This window comes from Camelus bactrianus, chromosome 3, assembly GCF_048773025.1.
Source record: "Camelus bactrianus isolate YW-2024 breed Bactrian camel chromosome 3, ASM4877302v1, whole genome shotgun sequence".
In the NCBI taxonomy this organism is placed as follows: domain Eukaryota; kingdom Metazoa; phylum Chordata; class Mammalia; order Artiodactyla; family Camelidae; genus Camelus; species Camelus bactrianus.
In genome coordinates, this window is record NC_133541.1 from 37,914,944 (window position 1) to 37,937,187 (window position 22,244).

General features: G+C 41.3%; 1 protein-coding gene across 2 annotated transcripts in view; it reads left to right on the top strand.

The window, feature by feature from the left end:
• IL31RA (interleukin 31 receptor A) overlaps positions 1-22,244 on the top strand; it is a 78,111-nt gene that overhangs the window by 48,667 nt on the left and 7,200 nt on the right. For both annotated transcript variants that reach the window (XM_074358482.1, XM_074358484.1), the window contains exons 6-14: positions 372-537; positions 6,695-6,774; positions 9,316-9,532; positions 14,725-14,907; positions 15,810-15,911; positions 16,731-16,877; positions 18,684-18,824; positions 20,745-20,838; positions 21,638-21,719. In XM_074358482.1, the coding sequence (XP_074214583.1) occupies positions 372-537; positions 6,695-6,774; positions 9,316-9,532; positions 14,725-14,907; positions 15,810-15,911; positions 16,731-16,877; positions 18,684-18,824; positions 20,745-20,838; positions 21,638-21,719 (1,212 nt within the window). The remainder of the gene's footprint in view (positions 1-371; positions 538-6,694; positions 6,775-9,315; positions 9,533-14,724; positions 14,908-15,809; positions 15,912-16,730; positions 16,878-18,683; positions 18,825-20,744; positions 20,839-21,637; positions 21,720-22,244) is intronic.

Consider the following 22,244-nt stretch of genomic DNA (forward strand, 5'->3'; position numbering starts at 1 on the left):
CTAGGCATTGTTGTTTCCTCCAGAGTTTAAACTGAGGCCCACATTGCCCTGGATCCCAGGACTCCACCTTGCATCTTTTAGAACAGCAAGACTCTGGTCACTCACATCCAGCCCAGAGGCAGGAATCTCTGCTTCACAGGCTTAGAAGTGGGAAATGGGGAGGGGTGGTGGTTCCGAGTGACTGAACTCTGTTTAGGTGCTAATGGTCCCCAGGTGTGTGTAAAGGTTTATTTATGAAAATTATATATTTTAAAAATTGAGCGACAACACTACTAGTTCTGAAAGGGTAAGACAGGGTTGGGGAGTAGAGAAGGAAAATGGAAAGATAACGTGGTCTCCCATCTGGCTTCAGGGTTGTCTCTGTCTTTTAGGTGGAAGTCAACTTCACTGAAAGAGAAGTGGGTAAAGAAGCAGCATACAACCTCACTGGGCTGCAGGCTTTTACCGAGTATGCCGTAGAGCTGTGCTGTGTGACTGAGGAGTCAAGGCTGTGGAGTGACTGGAGCGAAGAAAAAAGGGGAATAACCGAGGAAGAAGGCAAGTTGGTCCCTCATAATTCCTTTGCTGTTTACTCTGGTTTAGGACGGCCGAGGCTGAGCCTTTGTGGGTTTTGACACATGCTGTACTTGGGAATTGTGGGATCCCACAGTCCGGTGTGGCCACTGTGCCCACCTGAGCCCACAGGATGAGCTGGCCCTTCTCTGACAGCTTGAGTTATGTTAGTGGCTTTTTGCCCTCAAGGCAAAAGATCACATCTTTAATCTTCGTATAAAGTTCTTATAGTATCTATGAAATGGTATAATATGATTTAAAGGTACCCTATGATAAAGTAAACATATATATTGTAAACCTTGCAGCTACTACTAAAAATAATAAGTAAAGATGTTGTCTACTGAAATAAAGTCACACAACATGAGAGTTTGGGTCAAACTCTCATTTGGGTCAAAATGAGGATTATAGCCCAGGAGACAGCATCTCAGATAGCTCTGAGGAACTGCTCTGAAGAGGTAGAGGGGAACATCAGTATCATATGTGATTTCAGTGAAGGGGGATACGTGCAGTCAAGCACACATTTAGGCAGAGGCTTGCTGCTAGTAACCAGAAGCAGATGTCCCCTTTAATGATTTTAGTGCTTTTCTAAATATGAGGAGATGCAAGAATTTGGGCTCATAAAGTCTTCTCCTGAAAATATCTAACTGTCTGAAGGCCTGTTCTGCCAGTTTTCCCAGAACACAGAGTACCTCATTCCTGACCTCCATCCTGAACTCCTTTCAGGGTGTGTTGGAGGTCATTGGCTGCAGTGGATTATGATTTAATCCAAGCAGAGGTAGATGGCAAGTACCAACGTGATTCAGTCCTTGTAGAGGCAGATGGCAAGTGCCAATTTTTAGTTGACAGTATAACAAACAAGGAAAAAATGTCACATCTTTAATGATACTGAGAGGAGTGAGAAAGGGATTGCACATTGGTTGAGTGCTTGCCCTGAGTCAGGTATAGTAACTAAGAACAGTGCTTTGAGTCTGTGGGCTTGGTATAAATCCCAGCCTGGCTCTGGAGTGATTTGGGGCAAGATACCTCATCTCTAAGCCTCAGTCTCCTCACTATTTATTTCCCATTTCCATAACAGAACATAATTTGTAAAATTGAGTTAATAGTAGTACCTACTTTTTAATATTATTTTAAAGATCAAATGAAATGATATGTTTAGCCCATAGTAAACATTTGATAGATACCAGATTTCCTATTAGTATTATGCCTAAAAGCCCCATAAATTATGTAGAATCACCCCCATTTGCAGGTGAGGGAGCTGAGTTTACCAGCTCCCAGTTGCTCAGGGTCACTCAGCATGTTAGTCTTCTCTGTAAATCAAGAGCCTTGCCCAGTGCCTGATCCCCAGTATGGTCAATAAATTTGATGAATGTATTAGTTTCCTTTGGTCACTGTAAAAAATTGCCACAAACTTAGTAGCTAAAAGCAGCACACTTTTTTTTTCCTCTTATAGTCTGGAAGTAAGAAGTCCAAAGTCAGTTTCACTGGACTAAAGTCAAAGTGTTGGCAGGGTTGTCTCCTTTTGGAGACTCTGAGGGGAGAATATATTTTCTTGCCTCTCCCACCTTCTAGTGGCTGCCTGTATTCCTTGGTTTGTGGCCCCTTCCTATGTACAAAACATACTACTCCAATCTCTGCTTGTGTTATCACATTACCTTCTTCTCCTTTGCTGTGTCAAATCTGTCTGCTTCCCTCTTATAATGACCTGTGTGATAATATTTAGAGTCCACCAGGATAATCTCCCCATCTCAAGATCTTCACCTAATCACAGCTACAAAAATCCCTTTGACCATATAAAGTAACACTTACAGGTTTTAGAGATTTGGACTTATATCTTTGAGGTCCATTTTTCAGCCTAATACAATAAACGAATGAATGAATGACTAATTAAATGAATACTTGTTGAAGGCCATGTATCTTCTGAAATATGGAAAAGAAACATGAAAATGCTGATCCTTCTAACCTTCTGAGGCTTCAGCTTTGTCTGTAGGACGTGTAAGTTTTAGACTATGAATCTGTGCCCCTGCCCCTCCTCAACCTCTGGCATGATTTCAGGCCCTTCTTAGTCAGTCTTACAACTAAGTGCCACACTGGTCTCGGGTAACATGTGGGATCAGCTTCTATGCTCCCTGGTCCATATGACATAATTTTATTCCTCTGGATCCTGGTTGAGTTGCCCGTGAGACCCAAGTTGGTATTAACAGATGTTTGGCATGTTCTCCCATATGGTCAGATATCTGGAAATAATCTGGTGCTTTCTGAATTGTGTATCTCCTATTGGAGATGCTCATGCTTAGTCTGGACTGTTGGTAGATGTAGTTACACAACAGGGATTCATTGCCACATATGGGGAATTGTGCTAGATGGCTTCTGAAGGCCCTTCTCACCCTAAGATTCCATTCTTCTGTGCCATTCAGGCATCCAGGCTTCCATGCCAGGCTGTAGCAGTACAGGAAGAAGTTTAAAAAAAATCCCTAATCATTATGTGTTTAAGTTCTTAGAATAGTGCCTTACAAATGGTAATGGGTATAGAAATTTTAAATAAATAAAAATACATGCATGGTTAAAACAAAACTAGTCAAGGTGTGGATCTAATGAAACTTTTGATTAAAATTATAGACAGCATGTAGGAACACATTTATATTCTATGGATATCATCTCAAAGTTTTCCAGTCCCAAAACAAATATAACAGTTTACAAGTATCAAACAGCACATAAAGATGGCATGATGGTTATAATTTTTTGGAGTGCTCAGTTATTGCTGCCTGTGTCTCAGGTGAGCCCTCCCTTTTAAAATATTAGGATGGATGCATGCATTATCATTGTACAAATTGTCCTCTCCCTTTGCCACACCTTTCAGCAGGCAACCTGGGAGACTGAGTTCTAGCCTGGGTCTGATCTTGTTTTGTATACAGGTCTTCTACCTGTAGCTGACTCTTCTTTCCAGTGACCTGCTGGTGTCCTTATGGCTCAGTGTCAAGTTAGCTCATCACAATCCAGCAACTCCCTAATGACAGTTTCATCCACTTGTTTTGCTGCCAGAATTGATTTATCCTTTCAGTAGATTTATTATGTCAGCTAGCTTGGCTAAGATTGATTAGCAAAACACTGGAAGCTGGTGTTCTCTGTGCCTTTTACTAATTAAATCAAATAAGCTTTTATCAAAGTCACCACTAGAGAATTTTGCTTTTGTTTTTCTTAATTTTTTCAGAATCTAAGAAGAAACTGATGAAAATATACCCCTCACCCCCAGCAAATCCTAATTTCTCCTTTTTTAATTCATTAACTATTTGTCTCCCTATTTAAAATGCCATTTGTTTAATACACACCACCTCAAACCTTTTCTAATTGTTTGAAGATTTCTATTCTAAGTTGAATGTGAAACACTACCTATTTGCTTTTGGATTTCAACATATTGATTATTAGGTTTATTTACCTATGCTTAAGCATATAAATACCTACTACATGAAGCAGATATAATTATATTCAAATCCTGGGTTTATTACTTAAAAGTTTATGACATTGGGCAGTTATTTCACTTTTTTGTGCCTCAGAAATGGAGATAATGGTATTGGTGGACCTAATTATAGGGCTCTGGAGGTTAAATGAGATAATTCAGGTAAAATGCTAAGTACAGTGACACTTGCTAAAAGTTAGCAATTCTTTGAGTTGATCTTCAGCAAGGGCAGCAGGAGGTGTCTGAGGTGTTGATTGGTGGTGGTGGTTGTGGTTTATTTCCAGATTGTAATAGAAACAGCATAGCAGCAAATTGTTACTATATCTGTCCAAATAATCAATGCCTTTGAATAAGTAGATATTTTGGCAGATTTGGAAAAACTCAATATTGTTCTTCACAAATACAGAATTATTGCTTTTTCCTCTTCGATTAAACTGCAAATTCATTATTAACTCATGGTCAGTGGAACATTGGGTGTAATAATTGTAGATTTACATGCTGGTCAGACAATGGTTGTACTAAAACCTGCATCTGTGGGAAGTTTACATTGAGAAGACTGTTTCTCTTTGGACCACATTTTCAGTAGTGCCTCAGTGAAAGGAAAACTCCCAATTAAATTCGTTCATTATCACCATCTGCTAGAACTAAGTGGCTGCCTATGGGATAAATCTAAGGAGAATTTTACTCATGTCTAATCAAGTGACTAGCATGATTCATTACTTAATAATCAGTTTATTTTTGCTTCTGTCTGTACTTCAGATGAATATTTGGAACTGGATTATAAGGAACACTTTGCCTTTATATTTTTTCTTTTACTCTCAATATTATTACCCTGAGTGTGACTTCCACATAAGTGGAACAGAGAGACTCTGCAAGCAAGAGACAGAGTGAGAGGCTTTCCTATTCTGTGGGTCACATCTGAAGGTCTAGGGTCTTTGCGGCCTTGTGCTGAGGCTCTCTTCTGGGAGGATCTGTCTCTGCTCACATCTCCTTGGCTTTTAGATGTGGCCGAAACCAGCCTGTTGCTCTCTGTCTGAGAAAGCTGAGTCCTGGCTCTCCTGTCTTCAATTCAATAAAGACCTTTGGGAAATCAGAAAACTGCTGACAGAACTTGTAAGACAACATCTCAGTGGAATGCAGACTGAGCCATATGTAAAGTCTAAATAATTCAAATTTCCTTCTATGCAACTTATATCGAATTATAATAGATCTCACTGGGAGACTCAGAACCTAACAGTTAGACTGTGTTACCCACACTTGGGCTGCTACAAGAGTAGTTGTAGAAGTGTGATTCTCCATTGATGACAAGATATGTTATTGCCCTAATTGCCCTTTAGCACATTCCTACATTATGAAGTTGTCATTAGAGTTCAGTGTGTAATTTCACTTTAAAACACTCAATCACTTAAAGTTAAAGAGATCTCTGAAAAGAATCTCTCAGCACTAAAATAATTTAGATCTTGGCCTGAGTGGTGCAGACTAAATTACATTATTTTCAACCATCTGATTTCCTCAAGAAGAGATTCAGAGTAGCGTCAACTGTAGCGTCAGTTAGAAACATTTCAGTTCTCCAAATTATAACCCATCAGCCTTGGGCACAGGTTTTTAGAACTCTCCGCTTTCTTCTCATGACTGAAGTGTGTATATCATTGTTTAATCAGAAGACGAGCATTTTGAAGTTTCAGATCCACATCAGAGGATTTAACTATAAATTGCCAGTGAGCAACTTTTTGTCAGAACTCCTTGAGACATGATATTTGAGAGATACAGTCTAGAGATCAAGTGTAATATAAATTCTTCTTGTTTTTGTAAGTTTTATCTCTGGATGGTTAGATCATCAGACGCTAACACATGAACTATGTTGTCTTCAGTTACGTTGTTCACTAGAGAGATGCATAAATCAAGTTTAACGCTGTACCCTTGCATTTTATAGAAGACAACCATGAGAGGTATACACGTGCCATATTTCTGATTGCAGGTGTCAGCCTTCATCTTTTTTGAGAGGACCCACACGATAAATTCCATTTATGAATTCAGTGCCCGTAGCCAGAAAATACTTGCCTCTTCACATGGATCACTATGTTTCCTTTTTATCAGGCCATGAGAAATATGCAACCCAGTTTGATTCTTGTTTACTTTTCCTGCCAGGAAGATCATCATTAAATTTAGAGCCCAGGGAGGGATTTTTAATAAAGATTATTTCTCTGCTTCTTTCTTCTTTAATTCTTTCTTATATTTTATAACCTTGTAAGTATGTAGTGCCATCCTTTTGGGGAGTTGATATGGCATAAATTATATATAAATCTCCTTATCAGTTATCTGTGTCTTTCCCAGCTTTAATGTCTGTTGGATGTTATATCTTACAGGATATAAGATATCACATTCCAATCCAGATTTGAATGATAAATTATATTGCAAAGGAGTCTATTGTTATTTTATTTTACCTTACATTAAGTCATCAGATCCAAGAGCAGTTTTATTTTTGACCTTTGTTTGATTCCAGTCCTTCAGCCACAAAATGAAGACATCATTGGTCATTGCAATGTTGCCAGCCTTCTACTCTCCATTTATTCCTACCTCAAGCAAATCCTTACCAACTGCATTTTCTAAATAGGCAGCCCAGCTAATTTCACCATCTCCTGCTGCAACTCCCTTCTGAGTTGAGCACCTCCTTCTTGTTTCTTGCAGCTCCACATGGCCTGGATCTGTGGCGAGTCCTGAGACCAGCCAGGGTGGATGGAAGAAGGCCAGTGAAGTTGTTGTGGAAGGTGATCTCCCTCTAGGTTGTTTATTTACTCTTTCTGTGTAAAAGCCTTAGTTTCTTACACCTCCAAGAACTGTGATAATTGAAATTTTAACTTAATTTCATTCCCTAGAGGCTTTATTCTGTCCCAGATCTCAGAATGGTTTCCCAGCTCATTAAAATCCTATACGTCATTGTGTAGATGGCCTGAACGTGCATTACAGACCCTGGTCCCCTCTTCTTTGGTCTGAAACGTTAATAGTAGGGATGGGTACAAAGTGCAAGTGCAGGAAGCACCTTGATCTTCTGGAGAAGAAATCACTGGCTGGCCTCCAGTAGAAGGCAATGTGAAATTCTATAGCCCTCACCCCCACATTGGAGGAGAGCACTGACTTGGGGCCAGCTTCCTAGTGTGTCCTCAGGTCATCGCCAACATATATTACATGTGTCCCCTTAAGTACTGGGATAGTGGGGTGCAAGGACAGAACAGGGGCCAAATGGTCCTTTGTAGGATGGAGACCTGGCAGTGAGGACCAAAGGAGAAGCCAGATGGGTAATACAGAGAAGAGGAGGAAGGAGAAGCAGATTAGAGGAGAAGGTAAGAAAAGGAGGGAAAGAGGGAATAAACAGGACAGGAAAAGGGCAAATAGAGGGGGGAAAAAAAAAAAACCCAGCCAGGCAATAGGAGAGGGAAGATGGGAAAGCTGAGGGGAAGGAGAGAGGTAGGTGAGTGAGATGCCAAAACTCTTTAATGTGTTTCCAAAATTCTCAGGAAATACTCACCATGTTATCTCATTCTTGCCCAAGTCCAGGCAAGTTTAAAATCCTTCTGGAAATGGAGAAATCACCCTACTTTTTCAAACGACATCCCAATCCCAATTACTTCGGGGTTGGAGCATTCTTCTACCTTTCTCCTCTCCCTTCACACCCCAGGGCTGAGGAACACCCTCATAGGCAGCAGGGAGCAGGCAAGGACAAGCACAGCCAGTGGTGTTGGGAAATCTCTGAGACCCAGATATTGTGGATTCTTTCTCAGTTATCAAGGGTGGAAGCCAATGACTCTGTCAATATATTTTTGAGGAAGGAAAGCAAACAATGGCAAATACCACATGTGGCCAGCTCCACATGTGGCCAGACCTGTGGTCAAATAGGCCAATCTGTGAACTAGGTGAGATGGACTTCAATGCCCTCCTCCTTCTCCCCTTCACCTGGGGACTGGTCTTCCTTCTGTTTCAGTAGGGGAGTTTTCTAAGAATTAGAGTTGCTTAAAAAAGAATAGACTAAAATTAGATAGTGGTGATTATTGTACAACTCTTTGAATATACTAAAAGCCACTGAATTGTACACTTGAAAAAAAGTGAATTTTACAGTGTGTGAATTATGTCTATAATAAAGCTTTTATTTATTTATTTATTTATTTATTTAAGATTTATTCAAGGAGATGCACACTTCATAGACAAAGAGTGCAGTCTGTCTCAGAAGGCCAGAGAGGCCATAAGGCATGGGGGTGGGTGTTTAGTTTGAAGTAAAAATAGATACACACTCCATAGGCAGAGTGCAGGCCATCTCAAAAGGCAAGAGAAAAGGCCTAGGAGATACACATTCCATAGGCAGAATGTGGGCCATCTTACTCAGAAGGGAGAGTCTAAAGCTGTTATTCAAAAAAGAGAACAAGTTGTCTTGAGAGATAAAAGATAAAAGTCATGAGGAGGGTTCTACCTGACCTTCCTTCTAGGTTTTATGTTATGGGAGCCTGTAAAGGAAATTCCTGAACTGGGAAGGCAGTGGGACAAAATGACTTCTAAAGTCCCTCTGACTTTACGTTCAGTCAGTCCACTCCACTGATGTGTGTTATCAATAACAGAAAGACAACTGGAAAGCCTTATCATTCTTGGGAAATACTCAGCCTGCTGATCTCTAGGAAAACATCTGGTTAGTGGGCTTAGGTTCAAGGCTGAAAAAGAGTTTGGCTTAGAGCCCCTAGGGTCACCCTATGTTTCTCACCAAGGATTTGGGTCTGGTAGGGCAGCCTCAAATGTTTTCGTCTTCTTAGCTGGAATGCCTGGTCCACGGAAACTTGCTGCCTCCTCAGAGGGGGAGTTGTGGAGATAAAAGGCAAGGGCCCAGATACTCTTCAACCCCTGGATGCTTCCAGGAAAGAAATAGCCCAGAGCTAGAAGAGACTTGGGATTGTCTCAGAGGTCATGCTTCAACGTTTAAGTTTATACCCCTCTGCCCATTTGGGATGGAGGGAAAGATACAGTCAAAAGGAAAAGGGGGATGGCTTGCTTGCATTGATTTGGGCATCACTCTAGTTTAGCTTCATGGAATTCGATTTATGACAAGGGTTGGTACCAAGGGACCATTTTAGAAATCCCCTCTTCTGGCACCTGAGGGGTTAATCTCATGGCTCAAGGTATGTTATTCATTCCAGAAGGGTAATTACCTGATTGTAGTTTAGCACGTAATAGTTAACATTACCTCCCACCCCTGATCCCCACCATTCATCACTATCTTAATTCCTTTCTTTATTTTTGGCAATAAATTTTGTCTTCTTTGTATTCAGAAGGCAAAAGGAGCCCCTGTCCTGGAAAAAACACTTGGCTACAACATATGGTACTTTCCAGAAAACAGCACTAACCTCACAGAGACTATAAACACCACTAACCAGCAGCTTGAACTGTATCTGGAAGGCAAGGCCTACTGGATATCTGTGACTTCTTATAATTCTCTTGGAAAGTCTCCAGTAGCCACCCTGAGGATTCCAGCTGTTGATGAAAAGTGTAAGTATAGCACAAACATCTTATTTAGATGCCTGGCCCCATCCAGTTGGCCAAGGAGTGGTCCCTATCCTCTCAAAGGTTGGTTTCTCTCAAGTCAAAATGGAAAAGAAGATGTTTTAGGATATGGTGGGGAGATCATTATCTTCTGGTAATTAATGGGCCTCTTGAGATAGTTTCTTTGGAACAAAGCCTGTGTTGAAAATCAGAGGCTTCATAAATCATATGGTACAAACTCATAAGCCTAGAAGTTCTACATTCAGCTTGTATTTGTTTTTGGTCTGAGTGATTGTAAGCTGAGTTGAGCTCTACAAACTGTCATATCTGCCACATTTGCCCTCAGCAGCTGAAACCTCTCTTTCAAAATCTTCCCCTCACAGTACTGACCACATCCAGCCTTGGTTTGCTCACTCTCCCATTTTCTTCTTTTCCCCCTTTCATTTGACTATCAGAATTAGGAAAATTTCTAATGTTCATACTTCCCAATAACTTGTGTAATCAAAATTATACTTCTGATTAAGTAATTTTTAACATTTTACTGCTTACAGGCAAATTCATATTTTATATCCTATTTTGGAATAAAATAGCTTCTTTGATTCTTATTCAAAGAATTGCAGGCAATGGATTTCCTCTTCGCTACTTTATTTTTCTCTACAGATTTTACTATTTCTCATCCTTTGGATTTTCTCATTTACTTTGTTTATTACCTCTCTCTCCCTCAGTAGGATGCATGTTCCATGAGGGCAGAGATTTTTGTCTGTTTTTCTCCTCCTCCTTCTCCTCTTCCATTTCTGATGCCTATGGCAGGCATAGTGCAGTTAGCAGAGACAAGGCGCTTACTCAGTAACTATTTGTTGAAACACACCATAGCTGGGATATGCACTCTCCAATTCTCCATCTCTCTCTATTTCTTAGACCTAGAGTGGTTCTGAGATTTATACCTCCAGGTCTAGGCTTGTCTGCCTGTGCTTTCTTCTTTATCTTTTCCTTGAACTTAACCATTTCTTCTTTTGCCTCATTTTAGAACTCCTAGATATACACTTTTGTGTGTTTTGAGCTATACTTGATATTATTTTAGTTAGTATTTAATAGTATTCCCCACAGTCCTTAGTTCCTGGCATTCTAGTTCCTGCCTGTCCAATACCCCAGTGATGAAGTTTCTGACAAATGCATGTGTCACTGAATACACATTCTTTGTTAATAGAGGTATTGCTGAATAGTAATCTAAGTTTCCTGGTGTGACTCCGTAGTGGGAGGCAGTAAAGAGTAGGGGAGAAAAACATAGGCTTTGGAGTCTAGCAGCCTTGGGTTTAAATCTTTCCTCCATAAACTTTGGGCAAATTATCTAAACTTTCTAAACCTTAGCTACTTGTAAGATGGGCTATTATTTAGTAATAAGTATCTCATTGAGCTATTGTGAGGATTAAATGAGATTGTGTATGTAAAGTGCTTTGTCTAGTGTTAATTATTATTATCATTCTTAATAAAACTTCTGATTAAATTTCTATTACGCATGGGTTATCAACTTTAAAAATACTACGTAATATACTTTAACTAAGATTATGCTAAATTCACCTAGGGCTTTTTGTTGTTTTTTTTCCAATTCTGAAGCTCCTTGTTTTGTGTCATGAACATCGGTGTAATCATCGGCTTTAATGGTCCCAAACCAGGTGTAGGCAAACTATAGCTTGTGGGCCAGACCTGGCCTGACACCTGTTTTTTGCAAATAAATTTTATTGGGATACAACCACACCTTTTTGTTTACATACTGTCTATGTCTCCCTTTGTGCACAATGGCAAAGTGAAATAATTGTGACACAGGCCTCCAATACCTAAAATGTTTACCATTTGGCCCTTTAAGACCCCTTTACAGATCCCTGTCCTAGACATATAAGAAAGTAATAGTCTACAGAATCTTGTTTAAGAAAGTGGAGTCAGCTGCAGAATAGTTATAATAATAATAATAATAATAATTATGACAATATTTAAGTAAGTATAATTATCAAATATTATCCATTAGGATTTGTCAGGCATGGTGCTAGGATGACACAGGTTAATCTAATGCTATCCCTGAAATGACCCATGGGGTAGATACTATTAGATTCATTTTATAGATGATGAAGCTGAGATTCAGGAAGGCTTTTAGTAGTCTCTCAGGTAGAATTCAAGTCCAGGTCTGCAAGATTCCAAACTTGTATAATATACCTCATCCAGAACCTTGGACTTGGTATTAACACAGTGACTTAGAAATCTGGTCACAGATGCCATGTAACACTGAATTTGTTATTTATCTCTGTGAGCCTCCATTTTCCCACCTTTCAAACAAAGAATTGGAATAGATACATCTTCAGGTTCCTTCTGGGAAGAATACCCTCTGAGTTTAGGAGACCTTGGCCACCACGCAGCAGGAGTAGTCTGAGGCTAACAAAGTGCAGCCACTTGTGTGATGAGGGGCTGAGGAGGGCAGTGGGACCAAGCTGGGGTAGAGTTCAGGCTGGGCTAGGACAGCTGGCAAAGGTGAGGCACCATCAGCATCTGAGAATGGTTTTTGATAGGCACAGAGAGACTGCAAAACACAAGAAATTAATGGTGTTTACAGTCAAAGTCCCTTTCCCCTCCCCCCAGGAGGGATGTGTGTCTCCTACCACACTTGGGGGTATACTGTATTTGGAGAAATTGCTCAAAAAGTTATTGTTGACAGTGTTGTGTCAATTTCTGGTGTACAGCACAACATTGCAAACTGACTATACTTCAATTTTTAAAAATATGTATATATAAAGCCTTAGGGCAATCTATTAATTGTCTTTAAAAAAAAATGTTATTGTTGAGTGGTGAAAGCAGTTAGTTGATGTTCAGTAGAATGTTGATTTGGAAACATTTCTCTCAGCACCCCTTCCTGCTGCCCAGGACTTTTGTCTTTCGAGGTTGACTCACAGCTGGATTGAACCGTTTCCACACCCACTGTGGTCCAGAGCCTGGGCTTGTTTCCTCTTTATACCTAGTCCTTGTTCCACAGAGCTCTGATGTTGGTAAAGAGAAGGAGTGTGGGCTTAGCAACAAACATTCACTCCCGTCTTCAGTTAAGGATTTGTGTACAAGTGATTTATTAGGAAACATCAGAGAGACCAGAAAAGGAAGTGAAGAAACTGAGGCCAAGGACGAGGAGGAGGCTGAACCAAAGGTGCTGGTTGATTTTCCCAGGTCTTCCCAACAAACACCATAGACTGGGTGGCTTCAAACAATAGAAACTCATTGTCTCATTGTTCTGGAGGTTAGAAGTCTGAAATCAAGGTGTTGGCAGGGCCATGCTCCCTCAAAAGCCTCTAGGGGAGGATCCTTCCTTCCTTCTTTCAGCTTCTAGAAGCCCAGGCTTTCCTTAGCTTGAAACAGCCTAACTCCAATCGCTGACTCATTTTTCACATGACCAGCTTCATGTGTGTCTCTGTCTCTGCATCCAAATTCCACTTTTCAGGAGACCAGTCATATCGGGTTAAGGGCCCACTATCTTACCTTAAAGACTTAGGTCTATAAGTATGACCTAATTTCCAAATACAGTTACATTCTGCAGTACTGAGGAGATATCTTTGGTGAGGGGGAAGGAGGGGTACAAAATTCAACTCATAACAGGTGCAATCTGAGTTGAAAGTCCTGGGGAGGGTGGTTCCATTTTGACCCGGCAGGAGGACTTTGCAGTGTAAGTTACATCTCATTCCAGCCAGGCAACATGTAAAAATAGTCAGAGGGAATCTGAGAAGGTCAGGGAGCACTAACAGCTATAAGAGGCTGGGTGAGGTTCCCAGTGCTCCAGTAATGACTTCCAGCCTGTCTGGAACAGCGACTGAGGATGCTTAGAGGCTATGAGGAGAAAGCGGGAGCCCCGGGGGTTAGGTGGGGTTGATTTCCTGGCTCTGCTTCTTGCCTGGGCCTCTGCCCCTACTCCAGCTTTACATTTTCCCCACACCTCAGTTTCCCTTCCTCAGAACTACCCTTTCAGAACTACCCTTTCTCTTCCTCAGAACTACCCTTTCAGGTTGACAAATTACCTGGCCTTACTTCTAGAACTAGAAACTAGAGTGTCTCATAAAGGCCCACAAACTTCAGGAAAAGGATTCATAAATTGTGGCCTTCAAGAACAGAGACTACTAAATATGCACACAGCCTGCTGGAGCTTGTTGCACAGAAATAGTAGGATTCTGTACCCCTGTCCCCCAAGACCAACTCTCTACCCTTGCCTAGGCTTCTAGCTTCAAGAGGCGTTTTGGTTTTTTGAAGGACTCCATCTCCTCTTCTGCCCTCATCCAGGACTGTCTTTGATGTTTCAATATACTTCCTGTGGCTGCCAGTTTTGAAGGTCCAGGTGTGTTCCGACTGGTGAGGAGTGGATTAGAGCCACCCACTGTGGTCTCCGGAACCCCACTCCTTCGTGCCCTCCTTCTCTGCCTCCCTGGGCCCCCTTGTCCTCTCCTCTGCATGTTCAGAACATGTTCAATAAAGGAGCACTCTGATTCTGATTAAATCCCAGATCCTGGATCTGAAGCCACTGTTCAACTTTTCTGTTAAAGAAATCCTGTGGCCTATTTCCCCAGATGAGTTTTCTGCTAGGCCTGCAGAAAAAGTAGTCATTTTTATATTAGTTCACAGCTAGGTGCTTTGGATGGGGGTGTCCATATCTTTCTGCTACAGACACAATTCTTACTGCCTGGAGGGTAGGACTCCATAGCCAGGTTGTGTAGGGCTAGCCTATACAGTTGAAATTTGAAGCCATCTCTCTGGTATGACTTTAGGGTCACCATCTCCCAGCTTCCCAGCCACAGAATTCCTGGTGTCTGAAATTCTACCTTTAGAGGGTCATTCTTTGTCTCAGGCTTGCTTTCCTTTGACTTGTGGAGACACCAGAGCTACCCTGTAAGACTTCCTAGTCATCAGCTCTCTAGTGAGATGCTTTTCTGGAAATGCATAAATTGGGAGGAGGAGGTAGTAACAAAATATTAAAAAGGCACTTAATCATCAAATATTGGGGGTAAAGAAAAGGGATACAATAAAAGCAGTGAAAACAGCACCATCAGGGAAGGCTGCATGGAGATTCTGAACTCCGCCCCTCTTTACAGTTTGGGCAATGAATGGATGCTGATGAAGTTGGTGACTTTGGAGGATGATTTGGGTAGTTGTGAAGCAGTCTTTTTCTCTCCTTTCAGCGGTTCAGTGCGTCACAGCCATGCAGGCTTGCCTTACTCAGGACCAGCTGGTGGTGGAGTGGCAAAGCTTCACTCTGAAGGTGGACAAATGGGTGGTTGAGTGGGTCCCAGATTTGGACTCAGAGCCCTCACTTATTTCCTGGGAATCTGTGTCTCAGGCCAAGAACTGGACAATAAAGAAAGGTAACTGTGGACCCTATAAATTCCTGCTGTGTAGGAGACAGTTTCACTTTCATCAGTTTTTAAATCCTTAACCTTGGCTTCAAAGCTGTAAAGGTGAGTAATACAATTTGACAAGCCAGTGCAGGCTTACTGAAGTGTAATTTTTGGCATTTCCCAGCAATGCAGGAACAGGATGTGATGGGTATCACACCAGATACCTGGAGTGTTTCCAGGTGGAAAACACTATCTCAACACCTACCATCAGAGAGCTCGTCCCAGATATCTTGATCATGGGATTAACACCAAAGTTTGTATCCCATCTGTCCTACCCAGGGCACCTCCTTCAGTTCTGGTTGCTTGTTGAAGAGCTAGACTCCCTCCCCACATGACTGATACAGGGAGTAGCCTTCTTTTTGAGAAAGTTCCTGCACCATGTACGACAAGCAAGTGAGGCTTTGCCCTCCCAATTCGGTCAGTCCAAACATTTCTTAATACTTAATAGCATCCATATGAAGAATCATGCTTACGTAGGGATGCAGACAGACAGAAGAGCTAAACTTTATGGTATCTGAGTTCTCTAGGGGCATATGCTATTGAGAGAAGGATTCAGTTTATTCTGCAGTGCCCCTAAATCATACAAGATCAGCGATGGAGGAGAGACTGGCTCTCTTGCTTCTCCCTTCCTGAGTGGCTCTGTCATATTGTCAGAGGGGTGCAGGCTTAGTTCTAAGAATTTATTTTAAAATGTTAGAGCTGGAAAAGATGTTAGAGGCCATCCAACCTAACCTCCTTATTTTCCAGAGGTGAAAACTGTAGAGAAATAGAATATCTTGCATAAGTCGAGGGCTATAACTCTTAGTCTATCATCCTACTATGCTGCACTCTGCACTTAATGCTTATTTCTCTCTCTCTCTTTTCAACAGATAAATTAAAACCTTTCCAGTGCTACAACATCTCTGTGTATCCAATGTTGAAAGACCAAGTGGGTGAACCATATTCCATCCAGACTTATGTCAAAGAAGGTGGTATGTATGGACAAGGTCCTGTGGGGAAAGAAAACACTGGGCTTGTCCAACCTTCCGACAAGGCTGTGAAGGCCTACAGCTCATTCAGTGTTGCTGTAGCCTTCATCTGTGCTGCGTCTTTAGCTTGTACTAAGCTATGTATGTTTGACACGATTGTGGTCAGATTCACTAAACTTTAAAGCTGGGGTAGCCGTTGGAGGTCGTTGAGTCCAAGCCCCTCGTTTCACAAATGGAAAATTGAGGCTCGGAGAGGTGAGATAACTTGCCAAAAATTGCAAAGAAACTTAGTAAAAACAGTGCTGTAAACAGAAACAACATTTAGTTAAGACCAAGTTAGGGATCCTACAGAGTTAATTGTAAGTTGGAGATGCTAAAAAATGATTTTTAATTATGCAGCAATAAGCAAAGGATTTATTGGTGAACTGCTCAAACTTTATTTTTATCTTTTTGAAAGTTAACATCTTCCAGATTCAACATTAGAAAATATATCCTGTCACTCAAAGGTAGTCCATGGAGGCATACTCTTCAACTGATAAGAGCTATTATGGATATGAATGAAAGAGCTGGGTGCCAAATTAGAGTGAGAGGTCTGTAAGAAAGTACTTTTCCTCTGGTTTTTGGCACTGCTTGTCTTCCTGTTCAAGATGGATGGCTCCAGACAACAGTTTTCTTGAACAAGTTGATCCATCGGTTCCCTTTCCGCCACCACCTCCCACCTCCAGCACTGATTATGGTCTGAGTACTGGCCAAAGACGTTGTGGGAGAAGGATCTGCTGGGTGTGACTCAGTGTTTGTTGTTTATCTCCCTGTCCTATAAAGCTCCATCAGTAGGTCCCATGACCAAGGTGGAGAACATTGGTGTGAAGACAGTCACAATTACATGGAAAGAGATTCCCAAGAACAAAAGAAATGGTTTCATCAGCAACTACACCATATTCTACCAAGCTGAAGATGGAAAGGAATTCTGTAAGTAAGCTTATAGCTAAGTTGAAAGAACCTCCGTGCCCCAGATAGATGCTCTGTATAGACCTGCTGTAGGGGTGGCTCCCATGGCTGATACCTGGCCACCTTGCATGAATCCCTTAGCCTCTTTGACCTTGTCTGAAAATGGGGCCAAGGGCACCTGCCTCTTGAGTGATCTAGAGTCAAATGGGAGTGAAATGATTGTACCTGAGAGCCCTGTAGGAACCAGAGGAATTGATATAATTGTGCCAGTCAGGCTGTGAACAGGTGGGCCTCCTGGGAGCTTCCTTACCATTATTCCAGAGTGGGGAAGGCCCAAATTAGAGAGTGGAGAGGGGACAGACCCTGCTTGGTGGCACTTACTTAGCTGCAGGATGTTTTACCATGATTCCTACTGCCCACTGCCTTTTTCTTGAATCTACCGTGTCCTGACATCATAAATTCTGGGCTAGGCTTAGATTCCTGTTTAGGCTAATTTTTTTGTTGTTGTTTCATATCTACAAAAACATACAACATAAAATTTACCACTTTAAACATTTGAAAGTATACAATTTAGTGGCATTAAGTATATCTATAATGTTGGTCAACTGTCACCACTACATATTTCCACCCCAAACAGAAACCCTGTACCCATGAATCAGTCACTTCCTTACCCTCATCCCACAGCCCCTGGCAGCCACAAAATTGCTTTCTGTTTCTGTGGATTTACCTATTCTGGTGTTTCCTACAAATGGAATCATGCAACATGGTCTTTTACGCCTGGCTTCTTTCACTTGGCACGCTGTATTCAAAGCTTATCCATGCTGTAGCGTGTATTAGTGCCTCATTCCTTCTTATGGCTGAATAATTTTCTATTATACGGATAAACAGTCTGTTTATCCACTCATCAGTTGATAAGACATTTGGGTTATTTCTATCTTTAGCCTTTGTGATTAACACTGCTATGAACATTGGTGTGTAATTACCTGAATCCTTGCTTTCAATTCTTTGTGGTATATACCTAGAAGTAGACTTGCTGGGTCATATGGTAATTCTAGTTTAACTTACTGAGGAACCATCAAACTGTTTTCCATAGTAGCTACACCAATTTACATTCCCACCACAATGCACGAGAGTTCCAATTTCTCCATATCTTTACTAACACTTGCTATCTTCCATTTAAAAAGAAAAGTATGCCTATCCTAGTGGGTGTAAAGTGCTATCTCAGTGTGGTTTTCATTTGCACTTCCTTTATAACTAACGATGTTGAGCATCTTTGTATGTGCTTGCTGTCCATTTGTGTATCTTCTTTGGAGAGAGTCCTTTCAATCTCTTTGTTTATTTTTAACTTTGGTTGTTTGTCCTTCAGTTGTTGAGTTGTAAGAGTTTTTTTTAAATATATTCAAGATACAAATTCCTTATCACATATATGATTTGCAAATATTTTTTCCTTTCTGTGAGTTGTTTTTTCACTCTCTTGGTAATATCTTTTGATGTATAAAAACCTTCCATTTTAATGATGTCCAGTTTAATCTATTTTCTTTTGCTGCTTGCGTGTTTGGTGTCATATCTAAGAAATCATCACCAAATTCAAGACTGTATATATTTACCGTATGTTGTCATCTAAGAGTGTTATAGTTTTAACTCTTATATTCAGGTCTTTGAGCCATCTTGATAGGCTAATTTTAGTCAGAACATGGATAGAGGGATTGGGTTATGAGATGGGCAAGCCTGGAAGTCCAGGTTCCAATGCTCTTGTTTCAGTGCTGCTAAAGCACAGTTTTCAGTTGGGCTTAGCTCTGGTGTTTGACTTCTGTATTTTTCCTTTAGCCAAGACAGTCAATGCCAGCATCCTTCAGTATGACCTGGAGTCCCTGACACGAAAGACCTCTTACACTGTTCAGGTCATGGCCAGCACCAGTGCTGGGGGAATCAATGGCACCAAGATAAACTTCAAGACATTGTCAATTAGTGAGTATTTCCTTCAGTCCCTGGGAATGTCTCCTTGGCATTTCCTTTAGGCCAGTTGTAGGCGATGTTTGCCAAACACAGGGGGAAGCCAAATGAAAGAGCTTAATGAGAAGAACCATCTGCTCTCTGACTCACTGGTCTTTCTGAAAGGCATATGGGTGAGGAGGGAGTAAGGAGAGTAGGCAAATGGAGACTGAATTTGGAAAGACTGGTCATTTTACTTCTTCCTCATGGGTATCCTCTATCATCATAGGAAGGAAGGATCAAATTAATGCCAACTTCACTCTTGCTCCAAACCATCTCCCACCTCTAGACTGTCTCCAAGTTCATAGCCACCTCTTTCTGTGAGTCAGAGGATACTGTACACTTATCCTCATCATTTGTGGAGTTTTTTGAGTAAAAATGTACATAATGTGTTCTATTGACAGCTTTTATATTTTAAAACAGGAGCAAGAATAATTTAATAAATACACCAAATATGTAAAATATAATATGATTCACATGATGGTTATGGGGAATATTCAAGAGGGAAAGAAAATGGGATGAGATGGGAAATGGAGAAAGAAGGAAGGAGAATGGGAGAAACAGAGAAACAGTTTAATTTTTCCAAGTCCTTGAGTGACAGAGACTTGATTTTAAGGATATTCTAATACTGTTTTTAAAAATGAAAATTAAAAGTAAAGGAACATTGCAAAATTTGCAATAAAAGCTATAAGGAGTCTGCTTTGAGTATTCTTGAAAGCCTCTTGTTCATCACATTTTCAAAAGAATAAATACAGCTCATGGTTCTGGAAAATGTGAGCATAGCATGTGTTTTCACATAGAAAACATACTCTGTTTTAGCAGCTAACATTGCCTTTTTGGAATCCTTTTTGATATTGCTTTTTAATATCTTTTAAAATTATGCTGTATTTTCACACCAGGCACAAGCTTCATTATCTGCTGGAATTTTCTCTAGAGTCAAATTGAAAACAAGAGCCTGCCTTGGAGCCAAGAAGTTTCTTACCCTTGGTCTACAAATTGTAGATCTCCCTGCTTCTATCTTTGATCCTCTACCATCTGTTCTCCACAAAGTGGTCAGAGTTTAAAATCCTAGACCCCCTGTATAAAACCCACCAATGGCTTCTGATTTTTCTTTTCTTTTTTCCTTTCTATTCTATTTATGGAGGTTCTGGGGATTGAACCCAGAATCTTGTACATGCTAAGCACACATTCTACCACTGAGCCATACCCTCCCCCCCACCGCCCCTTGTTGTATTTTAAGTAAAATCCAGACTCCTTCCCGTAGTTTTCAGGATCCTTCATCATCTGTCCCTTACTGACCTCATCTCCCACCACTTCCTTTTATGTTCCTTAAGTTGTTCCTGCTTCAAGCCTTCTGTATCAGCTTTTCCTTCTGCCTGGAATTCTTTCCCCATGTTTTCTCATGCTGGTTCCTTCTCATTCTTCACATCAGCTCAAATTCCACTTCTCCAAGAAGTCTTCCTTTGCCACCTCTCTAAAGTTGCTAACCCCCTCCCACCTTACCTTAGTTACTCGCTGTCACTCTGTCTTATCTGAAATAATCTTATATTATTTATTGCCTGAGTTCTTGTACCAGAACATAAGCTTCATGAGAGTAGGGATCTTGTATTCTTTGCTTCTTGCTGTTTGTTTTATTACCTAGGATAGTGTTTGGCAAATTGTAAGTGCTCAGAAAATGTTTATTAAATGGATGAAGTTGGAGGATGAAACTGGTGAACACAGTTTCTGTCCATATTACTCGGGGAGAAAAGAAATGGAATGAATTTGAATTGAGTTGAAAGAAAACTAATAAGGAATGTTTGCTGAAGCTGCTGGAAGAAAAAGTTAATCTTTGATTTTTATTAAGAAAGTAAAGAGCTCAACCTGCTACTGACTTTTGTTGTCCTTTTCCCAAAGGTGTCTTTGAGATTTTTCTTAGAGCTTCTCTGGTTGGAGGAGGCCTTCTTATTCTCATTGTCCTGATGGTGGCATATGGTCTCAAAGCACTCAAGTGAGTTTATAGGTAGCAGTGTGAGCCCTCCAAATCAGGGTTGGAAGGTACCATGAGTGGGAGAGGGCACGCTACTGTTAAGGGTGTCCATTCATTTATTGATTTTGTACATATGTATTGAATTTATTATATGCCCTGTGAGGTGGCAGGTCAGAATTCTGACCAAACAAGAGGACTTTCACCCTCTGCAGCCCATGCACAATGCCTAGGCCTTTTTGAGGCCAGGGAAGCACCAGCTGCCCCACAGGCATTATCTGCTGTGTTCAGCATCTGAGCATAGAGCTGGGGAGAATGTCTTTTCTCTGTGTCTAGAGGGAACCCCTGGTAGCAGCAAGGGGCCTCAAGGCCACCAGCTTCTCTCTTGTATGTCTAACAAGCCCCAGATGGTGCTTCTGGTTGAGACCACACTTTGAGAATCATTGTTCTAAAGTATGAGTATCTTATAAGGCTTAGACTGTTACCTTTCCTGGGAAATAAATCTCAAAGGAATGGCTCTGTGATGCTGTGATTTCCCACACCAGGACCAGGGGGTGGAGATACAGGGGTGGGAGAGCTGGGAAGAGTGGGAATAGCTTTGAATGCAAGGTCTCTTCCCATCATGTCCCGTAGATGACTTGCGATGTCACTCCTTCAAACTGCTTTGCTTTCCCAGTACCTGTCAGGAGGCCGTGGCTTCCTTTACTCAGTAGGGAGCCATATAATCCCTATAGCAAAGCTGTACTCTTTGGGCTTGTCCATACAGTGCAAGTGAAATGCTTCCTGGACTCACTTCCTATTTTAAACTCTTATCTCTTATTAGCAAATTGAAGCAGCTATGTTGGCCTGCTGTCCCCAACCCTGCCGAAAGCAGTATAGCCTTGTGGCACGGAGGTGATTTCAAGGTAAACTCTCCTGTTTTTGTTAAAGAGATCATTGAGCTGGCTGGTTGTGGGTGGTGGACAGGGTGATGGAAGTGAGGGGCAGTCCTGGGCTGAGATTTGTACAGGGTTCACATAAAGAGATCTTGAGGCTAAAAAGTCCCTGGCAGGACAGGTGCAGTCAGCTTTCCTGGAATGACTTTGACCTCATCCTTTGAACAAGAGGAAAAGGACTCATCAGGCTCATGGGACCTAATATGTGCTGGGCATGGGACTGGTTGGTCCTAGAAAGGATGTCATGGAAGACACGACCCTATCGTTAAGGACCTGCATGTCTAATTAGAGGGCAGGAGAACTTGGCTATAAGATTGAGGCCATTTAAAAAGCAACCAAGAGCAAGTTAATCTAGAGACCACCTGGAGATGCTGGGAGGCCACTGATGTGGTTTCTATTCAAAGGCTGGGGCAGGCTGCCTCAAACTACGAAATTGAGGAAATCAGTTTGGGGAAGTTACAGTCAAACATTAACTGGCAATGGGGTTTTCTAGTG